General features: G+C 35.7%; 1 protein-coding gene across 1 annotated transcript in view; it reads left to right on the top strand.

The window, feature by feature from the left end:
* The window catches only part of PRKG2 (protein kinase cGMP-dependent 2), a 103,009-nt gene that overhangs the window by 25,941 nt on the left and 63,004 nt on the right, over positions 1–14,064 (top strand). The window contains exons 3-5 of the mRNA XM_061191524.1: positions 6,229–6,395; positions 10,783–10,896; positions 12,321–12,426. Coding sequence (XP_061047507.1) covers positions 6,229–6,395; positions 10,783–10,896; positions 12,321–12,426 — 387 coding nt within the window. The remainder of the gene's footprint in view (positions 1–6,228; positions 6,396–10,782; positions 10,897–12,320; positions 12,427–14,064) is intronic.

Here is a 14,064-nt window from a genome sequence, read left to right as displayed (position 1 = left end):
GATGTATCTATTTAATACTGTAAGTTTTCCTCTTAGTATTGATTTAACTGCATCCCACAAGTTTTGATAATCACATTTTTATCATTTATTTCAAAATATTTTCTGACTTCCCTATGATTTAATCTTCCTTTGATCAATGAGCTGTTCAGAAATATATTACTCAGTTCTCAAACATTTGAGGATTTTCTGATTATTTTTGTTACTGATTTTGTTATTGATTTCTAGCTTAAATTTTTAGCTTCTATTGTTTTCAAAGAATATACTCTGTATTATGCAATCCTGTGAAATTTGTTAGGTTTGATTTACAGTCCCCTTAAGGTCAGTTTTCGTGAAGGTTCCACGTGTACTTGAAAAGAATGTGTATTCCAAATTGGTTGAATACAACCTTTAAAATAGCTATTAGGTCAAGAGATTAAGTAAAGTTTGATAATCAAGAGTTTAGATCTTCTATCTTCTAACTAATTTTTGTCTGCTTATTCTATTATTTCTTAGAGAGATGTTTTAAATCTCTCAAAGTGATTGTGGATTTGTCTATTTCTTCTTTTAATTTTGTCAGTTTTTTTTTGTCAAGTTGATGGTATCTAACTAGATGGATACACATTTAGAATATACGTATTTTCCTGAACATATCAATATAATATTCCTCTTCATTTCTAGAAATAATGTTTTTCTTTAAAGCCTACTTTCCTGTATCAAGAAAAATTTTCTTTATACAAGCGTACCTTGTTTTATTGTGCTTCACTTTACTGCACTTTAAGGTATTGCATTTTTTACAAATTGAAGGCTTGTGGCAACCCTATGTCCAGCAGATCTATAGGCACCCCATTTTTCTGACAGCATTTGCTCACTTCATGTCTTTGTGTCATGTTTTTGTAATTCTCACAATATTTTAAACATTTTCCATTTTTACTGTATTTGTTATGGTGATCTGTGATCAGTGATCTTTGATGTTACTACTATGACTTGCTGAAGGCTCAGACGATGGTTAGCATTTTTTAGCAAAAAAGTATTTTTTAAAGGTGTGTACATTGCTTTTTAGACATAATGCTATTGCACACTTAATAGTCTACAGTATAGTGTAAACATAACTTTTATATGCATCTGAGAAACCAAACAATTTGTGTGACTCACTTTATTATAATATTTTCTGTATTGTTGGGATCTGGAACTGAACCCAAAATATCTCTGAGGTGTGCCTGTAATTGGTGTTAACATAGTATATCTTTTTCTGCCTTTTTACTTTGAACTTTTCTATATCATTATCTTTAAAGCATACCTCTTATAAGCAACATATACTTGGTATTTTCTTTTTTATTTATTTATTTTATCAGTCTGACAATCTGGTCTTTTAATTGGGGTATTTATTACATTTATATTTAATGTAAATACAAAATATTTGGGTTTAACGTTAACATCTTACTATTTGTTTCTTATTTGTTCCACTTCTTTGGTTTCTTTTTCTCTATTTTCTTTCCATTTTCTTGAATTAATTAAGTACATATTATTATTCCATTTTCTCTTCTAGTTAAACATTCTTTGTCTAATCTTGTAGGGGTTACCCTAAATTGTAACATGCATCCTTAACTTGTTCAATTTCCAATATAGATTAGTGCTTTTAAATTATGTTAACTAACTCCATTTACTGACCATGCAGTTTTGGCTGTTTGTTTTCATACATTTTGTTTATCACATATTTCAAACTCTACAAGGTATTATTATTACTTTTTTATAAAGATGAGCTTCCTTTAGTCACCCACATATTTACTTTTCCCATTCTTTCTTTCTTCTAACATCTACTAGTTTCCATCCAGGATCATTTTCCTTCTCTGTTAAGTCTGTTGCCAACAGAATAACATTTTGAAAATATATTCATTTTGCTTTCATTTTTGAAGGCTGTTTTCACTGGGTAAAGATATTGAAATAGGCACTCTGAAGCACTTTGAAGATATTCCACTGTCTTCTGGTTTCCATTATTTCTGTAATGTAAGTAAGTCAGTCCTGTTGTTGGTCATTTGAAGGTAATATGTCTGTTTTCTCCAGCTGCTTCATAGATCTTTCTTTTTGTATTTGGTTTTCAATAATTTGACTATGATGGGACTAAATATTTTTTTTATGTATATATTTTGTTTGGAGTTTATTGTCTATGGCTTGAAAAATTTTCATTGATTTAAGAAAATTCTTGAATATGATACCTTCATGTATTGTTTCAGACCAATTCTTTCCCTTTCTTTGGGGGTCCAGATTACATATATGCTCAACTTCTCTATCATGCCATATATGTCTCCTATGTTTTGTTTTGTTTTTGTTTTTATTGTTCTATTTTCTATCCTAGATCTTCTACAGTCTTCTATCTGGATATATTCTACCTGACCATATTCAGTTTGTAATCATTTTCAGCTGTGTCTTATCAGATTTTAAACCCATCTGTTGAGGTCCAAGCTTCAGATATTGTATGGTTCAATTCTATAATATCTACTTGATTTTTAAAAAGTTCATGTTCTCTGTTGACATTTTCCATTTTATCCTTGATTTTCTTAAACCTATTATAGTTGTACTAAAGTTTGTGCTTGATACATACAATTTTTTTAATCTACTGTGGGTCTGCTTCTATCGTTTTTTTTCCCTCTTGGTCTTCAGTCATTTGATCTTTTCTCCTGGTATGCCTGGTAGTTTTTGATATCATGCCAGATACTCCTTATGGAAAAATTATAGAGAAAATTTGAGTCCTAGATTTTGTGAACATCCTACAGAAAAGATTCACCTTTGCTTCTCACAGGCAGTTAAACAGGGGCAAATAATTTTAACCAAAATAGGAATAGTTTCAAAGTTGGTTTGGGGCTCTTTTTGCCTGTTTTTTGTTAGTCTTTACTTCTAGTTTACAGCCCTTTAGATATCCCATCTGAAATTCTGGGTGTTTACCAGGATCCTCTTTCATGGTGTGTCTTGAACACTGACTTGTGTCTTCCCAACCCTTTGAGACTGCCAAAACTCTGCTTAATGCTGTCTACAAATCAATAAATGCCTTGAAGGAAAAAGCAGAGGTGAATGTCAAATTCACGTTCTCTTGTTGATCATCATTCATCAAGCTGTTGCTAAGTTGATAGGTCTCCAATGCTGTCAAACAGATTTGTAAATATATATTTTAATCAACTTTTGTACTTGTTTTCTGTGAGCAGGGAGAGTTGTGCTTATAATAGCTGGCCTATATCATAGTTATAGGAGAAGTTGCAAACTTTATACTCTTAATCACTGCTGTATGCAGCTTTGTAAACAGAAAATTACAGACAAGACCCACTCCTCTAAGTATTTATGATTTAGTTTGGAGAAAACCTCATAGAGAGAACTCTTTTCTTTCTTTTCTTTTTTTTTTTTTAATAAATTTATTTATTTATTTATTTGGCTGAGTTGGGTCTTCATTGCTGCACACGGGCTTTTCTCTAGTTGTGGCGAGTGTCGTTGTGGTGTGTGGGCTTCTCATTGTGGTGGCTTCTCTTGTTGCAGAGAGACTCTAGGCACGCGGGCTTCAGTAGTTGTGGCACGTGGGCTCAGTAGTTGTGGCTCATGGGCTCACTAGTTGTGGCTCACGGGATCTAGAGTGCAGGCTCAGTAGTTGTGGTGCACGGGCTTAGTTGTTCCACGGCGTGTGGGATCTTCCCAGACCAGGGCTCGAACCCGTGTCCCCTGCACTGGCAGGTGGATTCTTAACCACTATGCCACCAGGGAAGTACCAAGAACTCTTTTCTAATAGAATACTACAATGTATTTATGGACTAAACTAAGTTAAGAGGATCTGGGAACTCTTTGAGGCTATGGGCCATGCTTTACTAATTTTTATGTCTTAAGTATTTGCTTGATATATTTGGTGAGTTGGATGGACATGAAAACGAGTACTCTAGGAGTTTAGGGTAGAACAGAAGGATTGTGTGATCTACAGTATCCAGGCAGGGTTGAGTAGGTCATAAGGGGTTTCTTGGTAGATGTCTAATGTGTGGGTAGGTTGAGGGGAGAAGAAGCTAAATTCAAGGAGAAAACATGTGCCAAGCCTGAAGGTAAAGCTGGCAAGCATAGGAGACAATGAGGAGACCAGTCTATCTGTAACAAAGGATTTGTGTTAGGGAGTAAGTGCTAGATGGATAGAGTGGAGGCATGTGGTGGGAAATGGGGAATACCAGATTATGGGAAGTTGATTGTCTTCTAGGGCAAAAGGGTTTTCATAATACTTCCATAGAATGTTAATAGAAGTTAAGCCAAAAAAAAGAAATAAATAAAGAAGACACTGAGGTTTGGGAAACATTGGTTTAAACAGATTTGTTTATTGCAAGATTTCTTTGAACCTTTAAACTGTGCATGGTGAATTTCCAAAATTGTTTAAACTCAGCAAACTTTTGATTATAAAGGAACAGTGATTCTTGGAACATATTTTGGGAAATTGGGATATGTGGGCATTGAGGAAACTCTTGCTGGAATGTTACGCTAGCATGAAAGACTCGTGAAATCTGGAACTTTTATGATGTTGTTCACAGTTCTACCCTTGAGAAGAATATCTTGCAAAAGTATTTTTTCGATATATCTTAATTGGATGAATCATTGGTTTTAGCGGATGAAGAATGAGATCAGGGTGAAGTCAAGATGAATTTACCAATGTGAATCTGATAGTGTGGTATAGGATGGACTGCAGGGGGAAGAGGCTAGAAGCTGAAAAACCAAAAAGGAAGCTGTTAAAATTATCCAGACCTAAGATTTTTTCTTGGATGTGGTGACCCTTGAAAATGGAAACTAAAATGGATAACAGTGATATTTTGTAAAGAGGACTGACAAGACATAGTGATAGATTAGATGAAGGAGGAAGGAAGTTCTCAAGGAACCCAGAGAGTTCAGATAGCTCTGAGGTTGATGGAGTAGGGAAGAAGGAATTTCTGTACAAGACTTCGTTCTGTTTCCTTCATGAAGCCTAATGATTTGATAGATAGGATCATAAAGTATCTAATTCCATGAACTTTTACCTTGTGTTTGAGAACTTTTTTTTTTTTTTTTTTAATTTAGCCGCGCCACCTGGCTTGTGGGATCTTAGTTCCCCGACCAGAGGTCGAACCCAGACCCCAACAGTGAAAGCGCCGAGTCCTGAGTCCTAACCACTGGACCACCAGGGAGTTCCCTTGAACACTTTCTGTGTAGAAAAGATCACAAGTTTTTAAGCAGCAAAGCTATGTATGGGAGAGAGTTTGAATGAAAAATACAGGAAAATACCCATATTTTAAAAGAATCACACTGAATTTGAGTGAAAGCAAATATATTGTGCAAAGATTCTGACTTAGGCAACTTTTCTTCCAGCTCGTAATTCTATGATATCTACATATAAAGTATGCTAATTAGAACATCAGAAATTTAAGGTGATGCAGATTAGGCAATTATTTTGAGCTACTTCTTTTCCAAAAGAAACTGGAGTCTTCTAGGATTACCAACAAGTGGGCTTCTGATTTGGGGAATGAATAGGCTGGGAGATTGGAAATGTAAGTTCTGTCTAGTCTAGACATACTAAGAGTCAAAACACAGGCAAACCTGAACTATCACCATCACCCGCTATGTCTGATCAAACCTTATGAGTCGCAAGGGAGCCGACTTCTCCACGTCAGAAGAAGCAACAGTTGGAATGGTAGCAGCACAGACTTCAGACTCACAGACTTAGATTTAAATCCTAGGGGAGAGTAAGTTGCTTCTTAGCTTTTAGTCTACTTATCTATAAAGTCGGAATAGTCATTATCTCACAGGATAGTAGTGAGGATTAAATAAGATATAAAATGACTAGGACCGTAGGAATTAGGCACGCGTGTATACATCAGTGAATGAATACTGTGTTACAGTCCCTTAGATACAGCTTCTACCTACCAACCAGACTGGCTTCCCATCTAAAAATCATACGTCCATTAGTATTGCATCTAGGGACCTTGAAGGATGCTACCTTTGTGATGATGACAATCAGGAGTGATGGTAAAATTGATTTAATAATGATTACCAGAAAAAAATATTCAAAAATGTTTTCAAAGGATTTCCAAGTAAAGTAGGGTAGTTCTAAGGGTCAGGTGTTGGTGGAGCTAGAAAAAATTTTTTCCTTGCTGGAAAAGTTGTAAATACATAGGTAGTAATATCAAGAATAAAAATGAAGTGACTCTAAAGAGCGAATCATGGTTTTCACTAATTGTAACGAACATCTTCCTTCCATTATGCCAGTGAGAAGAAGCTCATTACAGATGCCCTTAATAAAAATCAATTTCTGAAGAGACTGGATCCTCAGCAGATCAAAGACATGGTGGAATGCATGTATGGGAGAAACTACCAGCAAGGGAGTTACATTATTAAGCAAGGAGAACCAGGAAACCATATCTTTGTACTGGCAGGTGGGCTTCACAGATTTTTCCAGTCACCATATAATAAATATTTGCCTATAGTTGAACGATTTTTTGCAAGCATTTATAAAAATGCAAAATTGGTTGCTCTATTTGTAGAAAACATAACAGATTGAGCTCATGAAATAGTAACCTTGTTGATCTAATCATCATGTTGCTAATACTTAATATTTACAGAATGCTTTCTATATGTCCAGCATCCTACTGAGTACTTAATAGAAAGATCTCATTTCAACTCACCGACTCTGTTAGGCAAGTGCTACTGTCTTCATGTTACTATGTGGACTGTGTCACAGAGAGGTTAAGTAACTTACCCAAGGCCACACAGCTCATTAGTGGTGGAGGTAGAATGCAAATTTAAACAATCTGATTAGAGAGTCCATACTTTTAATCACAGTGCCACTCACTCAACATATACAAGAAGGTGTTTCAGAGTATTCAAAACACTGATGCTTGTGTTGACCGTTTTACATTGTTGTACCATGGAAAAGAAAACAATTATTTTTGTGACTTTGTAAAATATTTTCGTTATATACCAGTGATTTCAAAAGACAATTTAGGTACAATTAACCAACAGATAAGTCAAATGGAATGCCTTAAGGTTAAAGCTGGTGTTTTTAGAACCATTTAAATGGCTTCCTCCATACATGATCACTTGAACATGCTTCCATGCTGGGTAGATTATAATGGTTAGATAGGAAAAGGATTTATTTCTCAAATGCTTATCAAATGCATAAATCTTATACTGGAATTCAACAATTTTTTTTTAGATATAGAAACAAGAAATTATCTGAACAGAGCTTACGGTTATTGAATGCCCTGTCAAATTCTGAATTGCCCCAAATTTTTGAGTTTTAGGGAAAAAAGTTAACTGGCTTGCCCAGAGGTAGTGGTAACCTGGGATGTGCTGTGGCCTTTTGTTTTGCACTGTAGGTCCTGACGATCTAAGCAATGCTTTATAAACTTTATAATTTTTTATTGATGGCCAACTATGGTCAAAGCCCAGTGCTGAGTTCTGAGAGAGACACAGGTGAATAAGACATGATTCCCGTGGGAGGTTATATTCTGCTAAGTGGCCTGCAACTTTAGACAAATCCTTGTATAGAAAGGAGGGGTAAAAAGAATCACAGAAACCAAGAAACAAAGTTAAGCAATGCTTTTATGATTCTTGTTTCCTTGAGGCCTTAGGTGTGGAGCAGAAGTTGCCTATCCAAACAAATTAATACACATCTATTGACAGTGTATAAAAGATTGTTTTCTCTATTTTGATTCTTTAAACATGCCAGTTGCATAATTATTAGTGTATTATTTGCCGTATACGTCTTTGTAGACGACCTTAAAACTATAGTCACCCTCAAGTAATTATTCTCCCCAAGAAGTGAATTACAGTCTTAATTTAGCCAGCCTTCAAGTTTTAGGGACAGATGACCCAGAGCAATTTCCCCCTCTTTCAACTCTTCTCTTCGCTCTTTCACTTCTACTTTAGCAACACTAGAACATTCTGGCAAGAGAAGAAGATAGGGCATTAAGTCAACCAATATTTAGGAAACCTGCAAGGAAGGATGAGAAACTCATGTCAGCTCATCTTGTTCTTTGCCAGCAACTCTGATGAAAGGCTTGGGGAGAGAAGGGTTTGAACAGAAGTCAGTATCAATATAGTTATTGAAGTCAGGGCTATAACACACATGGAAATGAAAATTGGACGCTTTCTTATTTGAATTAATTATGATGTTATCTAAGAATTGAATTGTGTGATTTAATTGATCGAGCAAATTAGTTTGTTAATTCAAAATCTCCCCTTTATAAAATACAGCAAGAATAGCAAATAGTAAAAGCATATTTAGCTTAAACTTTTGGTGTTCCATATAATTGTTCAGTGTTGCTCAAGTCCCATGTGCCATAACGAAGTAGAAAAAAACTTGAAATGCATAAAGTTCCATGATACTAACTCAACAGTGCAGCTAAGTAGTTTTGACAGAATAGAATTTAGTTATAATGAGAAATTATTAAATTGCATAACTAATATATAAGATTCGGAGCCAAAACAGAATTTCTTTCTTACTAGAATATAAGTTCTAACAGGATAAATATCTTTTCTGTTTTGTCTACCCTGTCTCTCTTTCACCTGGGCTAGTTCCTGGCACAGCATAGGTATTCATATCAGATGCATTGAATGAGTGGGTGGACAGAGATGACCCAGAGCTACTTAGTGGTGAATTAGGAGAAGGAAAGACCAGTTCTTCAAGGGAAAGAGAAATAACCCCACCATTTTCTTCCTCTAAGAATATAGGTCTTTTTTGCAAATGCTTTTGATTAGCTAAGGTTTTATTTGCATTTGTTTGAAGGGAAAAGAGAAGAGAATTGCCAGGGCAGAAGCATGGTGAGGAAGTTGCCTCTCCCTTCCCCCAAACTCTGCTTAGCCAAAGATTGGTGTCAAGCACTCATCTTTTTCTTTTTTATGACTTTAATTTTTAGAGCAGTTTTAGGTTTACAGCAAAATTGATAGGGCGGAACAGAGATTTCCTATATACCCCTGCCCCCCCCACATCCACAGCCTCTCCTGTTATCAGCATCACTCACCAGCAAGGTACAGTTTTTTTTAAACCAAGGATGAACCTACATTGACACATCGTAATCACTCAACGTCCATACTTGGTATTGTACAGTCTCTAGGTTGCGACAAGTGTATAATGACATATATCCATCATTATAATATCAAGCAGAGTATTTTCACTGCCCTAAAAATCCTCTGTGCTCTGCCTATTCATCTCCTCCCCAACCGCTGGCAACCACTAATCTTTTAATTTTCTCCGTCGTTTTCCCTTTTCCAGAATGTTACATACTTGGAATCATATAGTATTTAGCCTTTCCAGATTGGCTTCTTTCACTTAGTAATATGTATTTAAGGTTCCTCCATGTCTTTTCATGGCTTAGTATCTCATTTCTTTTTAGCACTGAGTAGTATTTCATGGTCTGGTTGTATCACAGTTTATCCATTTACCCACTGAAGGACATCTTGGTAATTTCCAAGTTTTGACAATTATGAATAAAGCTGCTATAAACATCTGTGTGCAGGTTTTTGTGTAAACCTAAGTTTTCAGCACCTTTGGATAAATACTGAGGAGCACAATTGCTGGATTGTATGGTAAGAGTATGTTTAATTTTGTAAGAAACCACCAAACTGTGTTCCAAATTGGCTGCACCATTTAGCATTCCCACCAGCGATGTATGAGATTCCTGTTGCTGCACATCCTCTCCACCATGTGGTGCTGTCAGTGTTCCAGATTTTGGTCATACTGTTAGGTGTGTAGTAGTATCTCGTTGTTTTAATTTGCATTTCCCTGATAAATGTGATGTGGAGCATCTTTTCACATGCTTATTTGCCATCTGTATATCTTCTTTGGTGAGCCTCTGTTAACGTCTTTGGCCACTTTTTAATTAGGTTGTTTTCTTACTGATGAGCTTTAAGAGCTCTTTGTATATTTTGTAAAACAGTTCTTTATCAGATGTGTCTTTTGCAAAAATATTTTCTCTCAGTCTGTGGCTTGTCTTTTAATTCTCTTCCTAGTGACTTCATTTATTAATGCATTTCAATGAATGAGGGGTTAGGCAACAAGCAAGGCATGGTGAAGTAACGTACCCAAGGTCACATGGCCAAAGACTAGTCAGAGCCAGGCAGCCTGACTCCAGGGCCAGCATACTTCTCAGTTATGACGAGTTAGTCCTTCCGCCAGTGTGAACACCTGTGCTGTGTTTTCAAGACATACAGTGATTGTTGTGTTCCTTGTGCAAGAGAAGTAGTTTCGTGTGCTACATTTTTCTTGGGGTAGAATGAATTTTAAATGAAACACTTGCCATCCACTGCTTCAGGAAAGAGCTTTGTAACAATCATAATAATAATAATATGGGATTTTGTTTGTTTGTTTTTGTTTTTTGTGGGTTTTTTTTTGCTGCACTGCACAGCGTGCGGGATGTTAGTTCCCCGACCAGGGATAGAACCTGTGCCCGCCTGCGGTGGAAGCGCAGAATCCTAATCACTGGACCGCCAGGGAATTCCCAATAGCTAACACTTACATGTGCTAGCCATGGATCTGTGATCCTTACCTATAGTAACTTATTTACTTCTCACAACTGTATGAAGTAAATATTATTAATATTATCCCCATTATTGATGAGGAACCCAGGCAGAGTGGGTAACTCTTCAGGCTAATCAGCTAATAGAGAGTGGGCTTCAGTCTGCATTCTTAACCACCTTATTATAATGAGAATCACAAGATATCTTACCTGTATGCTTTGTATACCTTCTGATTGTTTTTTTTAACTTATGGAATCCAGGTGGATTTTGATTACTTGTGTTTTCTTACATTCTACTTGATAGAGGGTCGACTAGAGGTGTTCCAAGGGGAGAAATGGCTATCATCCATTCCTATGTGGACGACGTTTGGGGAACTAGCCATTTTATACAACTGTACAAGAACTGCCTCTGTGAAAGGTAACAGGAGATGAAATGCTGTATTTTTAAAATTGTTACACAACGTTAAAGATAACCTAAGACACTCTTGCATCCTGAGTCTTTTTGTCTGCCATTGTGCCCCATATGCTCTTATTAATAGAAAGGCTATGCTTATAAAAGGATTTATATTGAAGCCCTTGTCTAAATGATTCAAGCTTAAAAAGACCTTTCCGTCAGATACCTGTATATAAAATATGAATATGGCTTTAAACAGAATTGATTCCAGTATTTGCTATCGTTGCCACTTCAATTTTTTATTATGTAGACATTTGCCTTTGGCTCATCCAGCATGTTTGCTTTCTATTCTCCATGAGGTTCTGACCATATTACAAACCAGAAAATTTAATTAAACCAATAAAAGTGTATAAATATCAAAAAGGATATGAATTAATTAATGAGAGTTTTCATGAGTGACTTTTGGGATTAGTTCAATTGCTTCTCCTTAGGGTTCTTGTTTTTATCGACTTTATTCATGGTAATATCGGGTTTTCTTCTGAATTACTTGGATGTGGTGTTTCTCAGAGTTTGGGACGAGGTTATATGTGTCAGCATTGTTGCAGTATTTGATAAAAATGCAGATTCTGAGGCTCCACTCCAAATAATCTCTGACAATGGGGCCCAGGGATCTCTATTTTTAACAAGAATGTCAAAATAATTCTAATTCACTCTAAAGTTTAGTAAACCAGAGATTTTGATTTTGATCTCTTCTGTAGGCTCTCATCACTCCTTTAAAGAATATCTTACTACAATAATTTCATACAGATTTTTTAGAGCTGCTACTTCTGTTCTTCTTCCTTTTTAGATTTTATTCTTGATTTTCATGTCTTTCCTATGAAAAGGTTGTCCCAAAAACTGTCTTGCATAATCTCTTTGAAAATGATTTTATATAGTTTATGTAAAAGTAACCATAGAGATTCTTAAAATATATTGGCTCCCGTTAGCAACAGTGTCTAAACAACATAAAAAGACATAAAAACAGACTCACACGCAGAGATCTTTAACTTTCAATTATCTGCTTGTGAATTCTTCAGTCTCTGGATTAGCTACAGGCTGGCTGGCTTTCTTTTGTATCACAGCACAAATCTAAAATACCTCCTGATGATGTAGTGTGTAATTAGGGATTGCAAACTAATTTTAATATCATCCTAAGCAAAACATAATTAGAATGGAAATCTTTTGCTGCTCACTTTCAAATCATCATTTATTTCAAAGCCAAAAATGATTTTATAAAATTACCTACTCTTTACATCACTACTTCCTTCCATTTGCATGCTTAAATAATGCATTGTCCAAGAAATATCATTTTATGAGAGTACATGAAAAATTTATTGATTAACATGTTGGAATGTTTTCTTAATCTAAGCGCTAAACGATATTTTATTATTTTCTTGATTTTTCTAAAGCTATTACCAATGTTAAAACATGGGCACTAGATCGAGAGGTGTTCCAGAATATAATGAGAAGGACAGCTCAAGCTAGAGATGAACAGTACAGAAACTTCCTCAGAAGGTAAGAATAACACGTTGGTGGCAGAAAGAGCTGAAGGTGGTGTAGCCATATTGTGGATATGTTGGTTTTATCAGAGTAATTATTTTACTACAGTCTTTCTTACTTAAACATTTTCCATATGATTAAGCCAAAGGAACAAAAGTATTCTCTTGCAGTAAATGCCACTATATATATGAAGAATTATGTTTCATTCCCATTAGCCTTGTTCACTGATTTATTTCTTTTGCTAATTTTGCCCTTGTGTTGATGGAGTCATTACACATAGTATAGAATAATGTGCATAAAATCCTAAAATATTCACTTGGGTGGCTCAGTTGACTTTGAAAGATGTCCTATAATTTGGAAGTAGATAACAAAAGATAATAATGCTTTGCTTAGAATAATATTAAAATAAATTATTTTACTATCCTTACTTGCTTTACCTGAGACATTTTTTCTCATTGGCATAGCCACACCATCTTCCAAATTACTATTATTTGCAGCAAATTAACTTGCCAAAAATGTTATTATGCTTGCTATCATGACATGGATCCTTGGAACATACACATTTTGTCAACTGTTCTGAACCCCCAACAACTTGGAAGCATCAAATTACAGAGAAACAAGTACCTATGTAACTGAAAAGGTCAGCTACACATTAAAAACATTTTTTTTGGAAAGTATAAGTTCCTTATTTAAACTATTTCTGTGTCTTTTGTGGGAGATTTGACAGTCTCTGAAACTGCAATACATGCTGTAATGAAATGTAACCTTTGATAAGTGGTAATAACAATAAAATATCCTGTGGTTTCCAAAAATAAATTCTAAGTTCTTTTTAAGTATAGTGACTTTATCTTGCATAACTAGCCTGCAAAGTCAATGATTTTAGGGCTGTGCCGTGCCTAGCATATAGTGAGGACTCAGTGAATACTGAATGAAGGCATTGTTAATCAGTAGAACATTGCAGGCACTGAGGTTTTTCATATGGACTCTTGCTGATTTACTTTCCCGGAAACAATAATGCCTCCTGGAAGAGAGCTGCAGTAATGACAAGAAGGTGCCTTACCTATATGACAATCAGTGCCTTAGCCATCATGTTGTGGGGTCTACCTGAGTATAGGTAATCTCAAAAATCCAGCAACTGAGCAATGCAGGTCAGTATTTAAAGCTAATAAACTGCACTTATGCAAGGGCCAAAAAAGGATGCATAAATAAACCGGTGCCCATGGGTTGCATCACGTCTGAGATAAAACCTGAGCCACTAGGTTTTCCCTTGGAGTCTAGTGTATTCTGCCTTAGTGGAGGGAGCTCAGAGAATTTACTTGTACAGGTTCCTTCCCTCCTTTTCTTCCTTTTGTTATTCATGCATTCGTTCAATGAATACTTATTGCCAGGCGTAAACATTGTGGATTCAGTGATGAACAAGATAAACCTGATCTCTGCCTTCATAGAGGGGAGACAGACAAAAGATTTTTTCTCATATCAATTTCCTCACCAATCCCCAAAGGTGATAGGCTTACAGGAGAGAATTTTCACTAACGCTACAGTGCCCAGTTTGGACCCGAAGTAGAACTTTCATGACGGGCATGTGTTAGTCAATTAAACCAAAGGAATAAAAAGTATTCCCTTTTCTTCTATGTGCCACTATATAGAAAAAAG

The sequence above is a fragment of the Eubalaena glacialis genome, chromosome 5 (assembly GCF_028564815.1).
Source record: "Eubalaena glacialis isolate mEubGla1 chromosome 5, mEubGla1.1.hap2.+ XY, whole genome shotgun sequence".
Lineage (NCBI taxonomy): Eukaryota > Metazoa > Chordata > Mammalia > Artiodactyla > Balaenidae > Eubalaena > Eubalaena glacialis.
The sequence above is the reverse complement of the archived record's forward strand: the minus strand, read 5'-3'. Positions and strand labels throughout refer to the sequence as shown.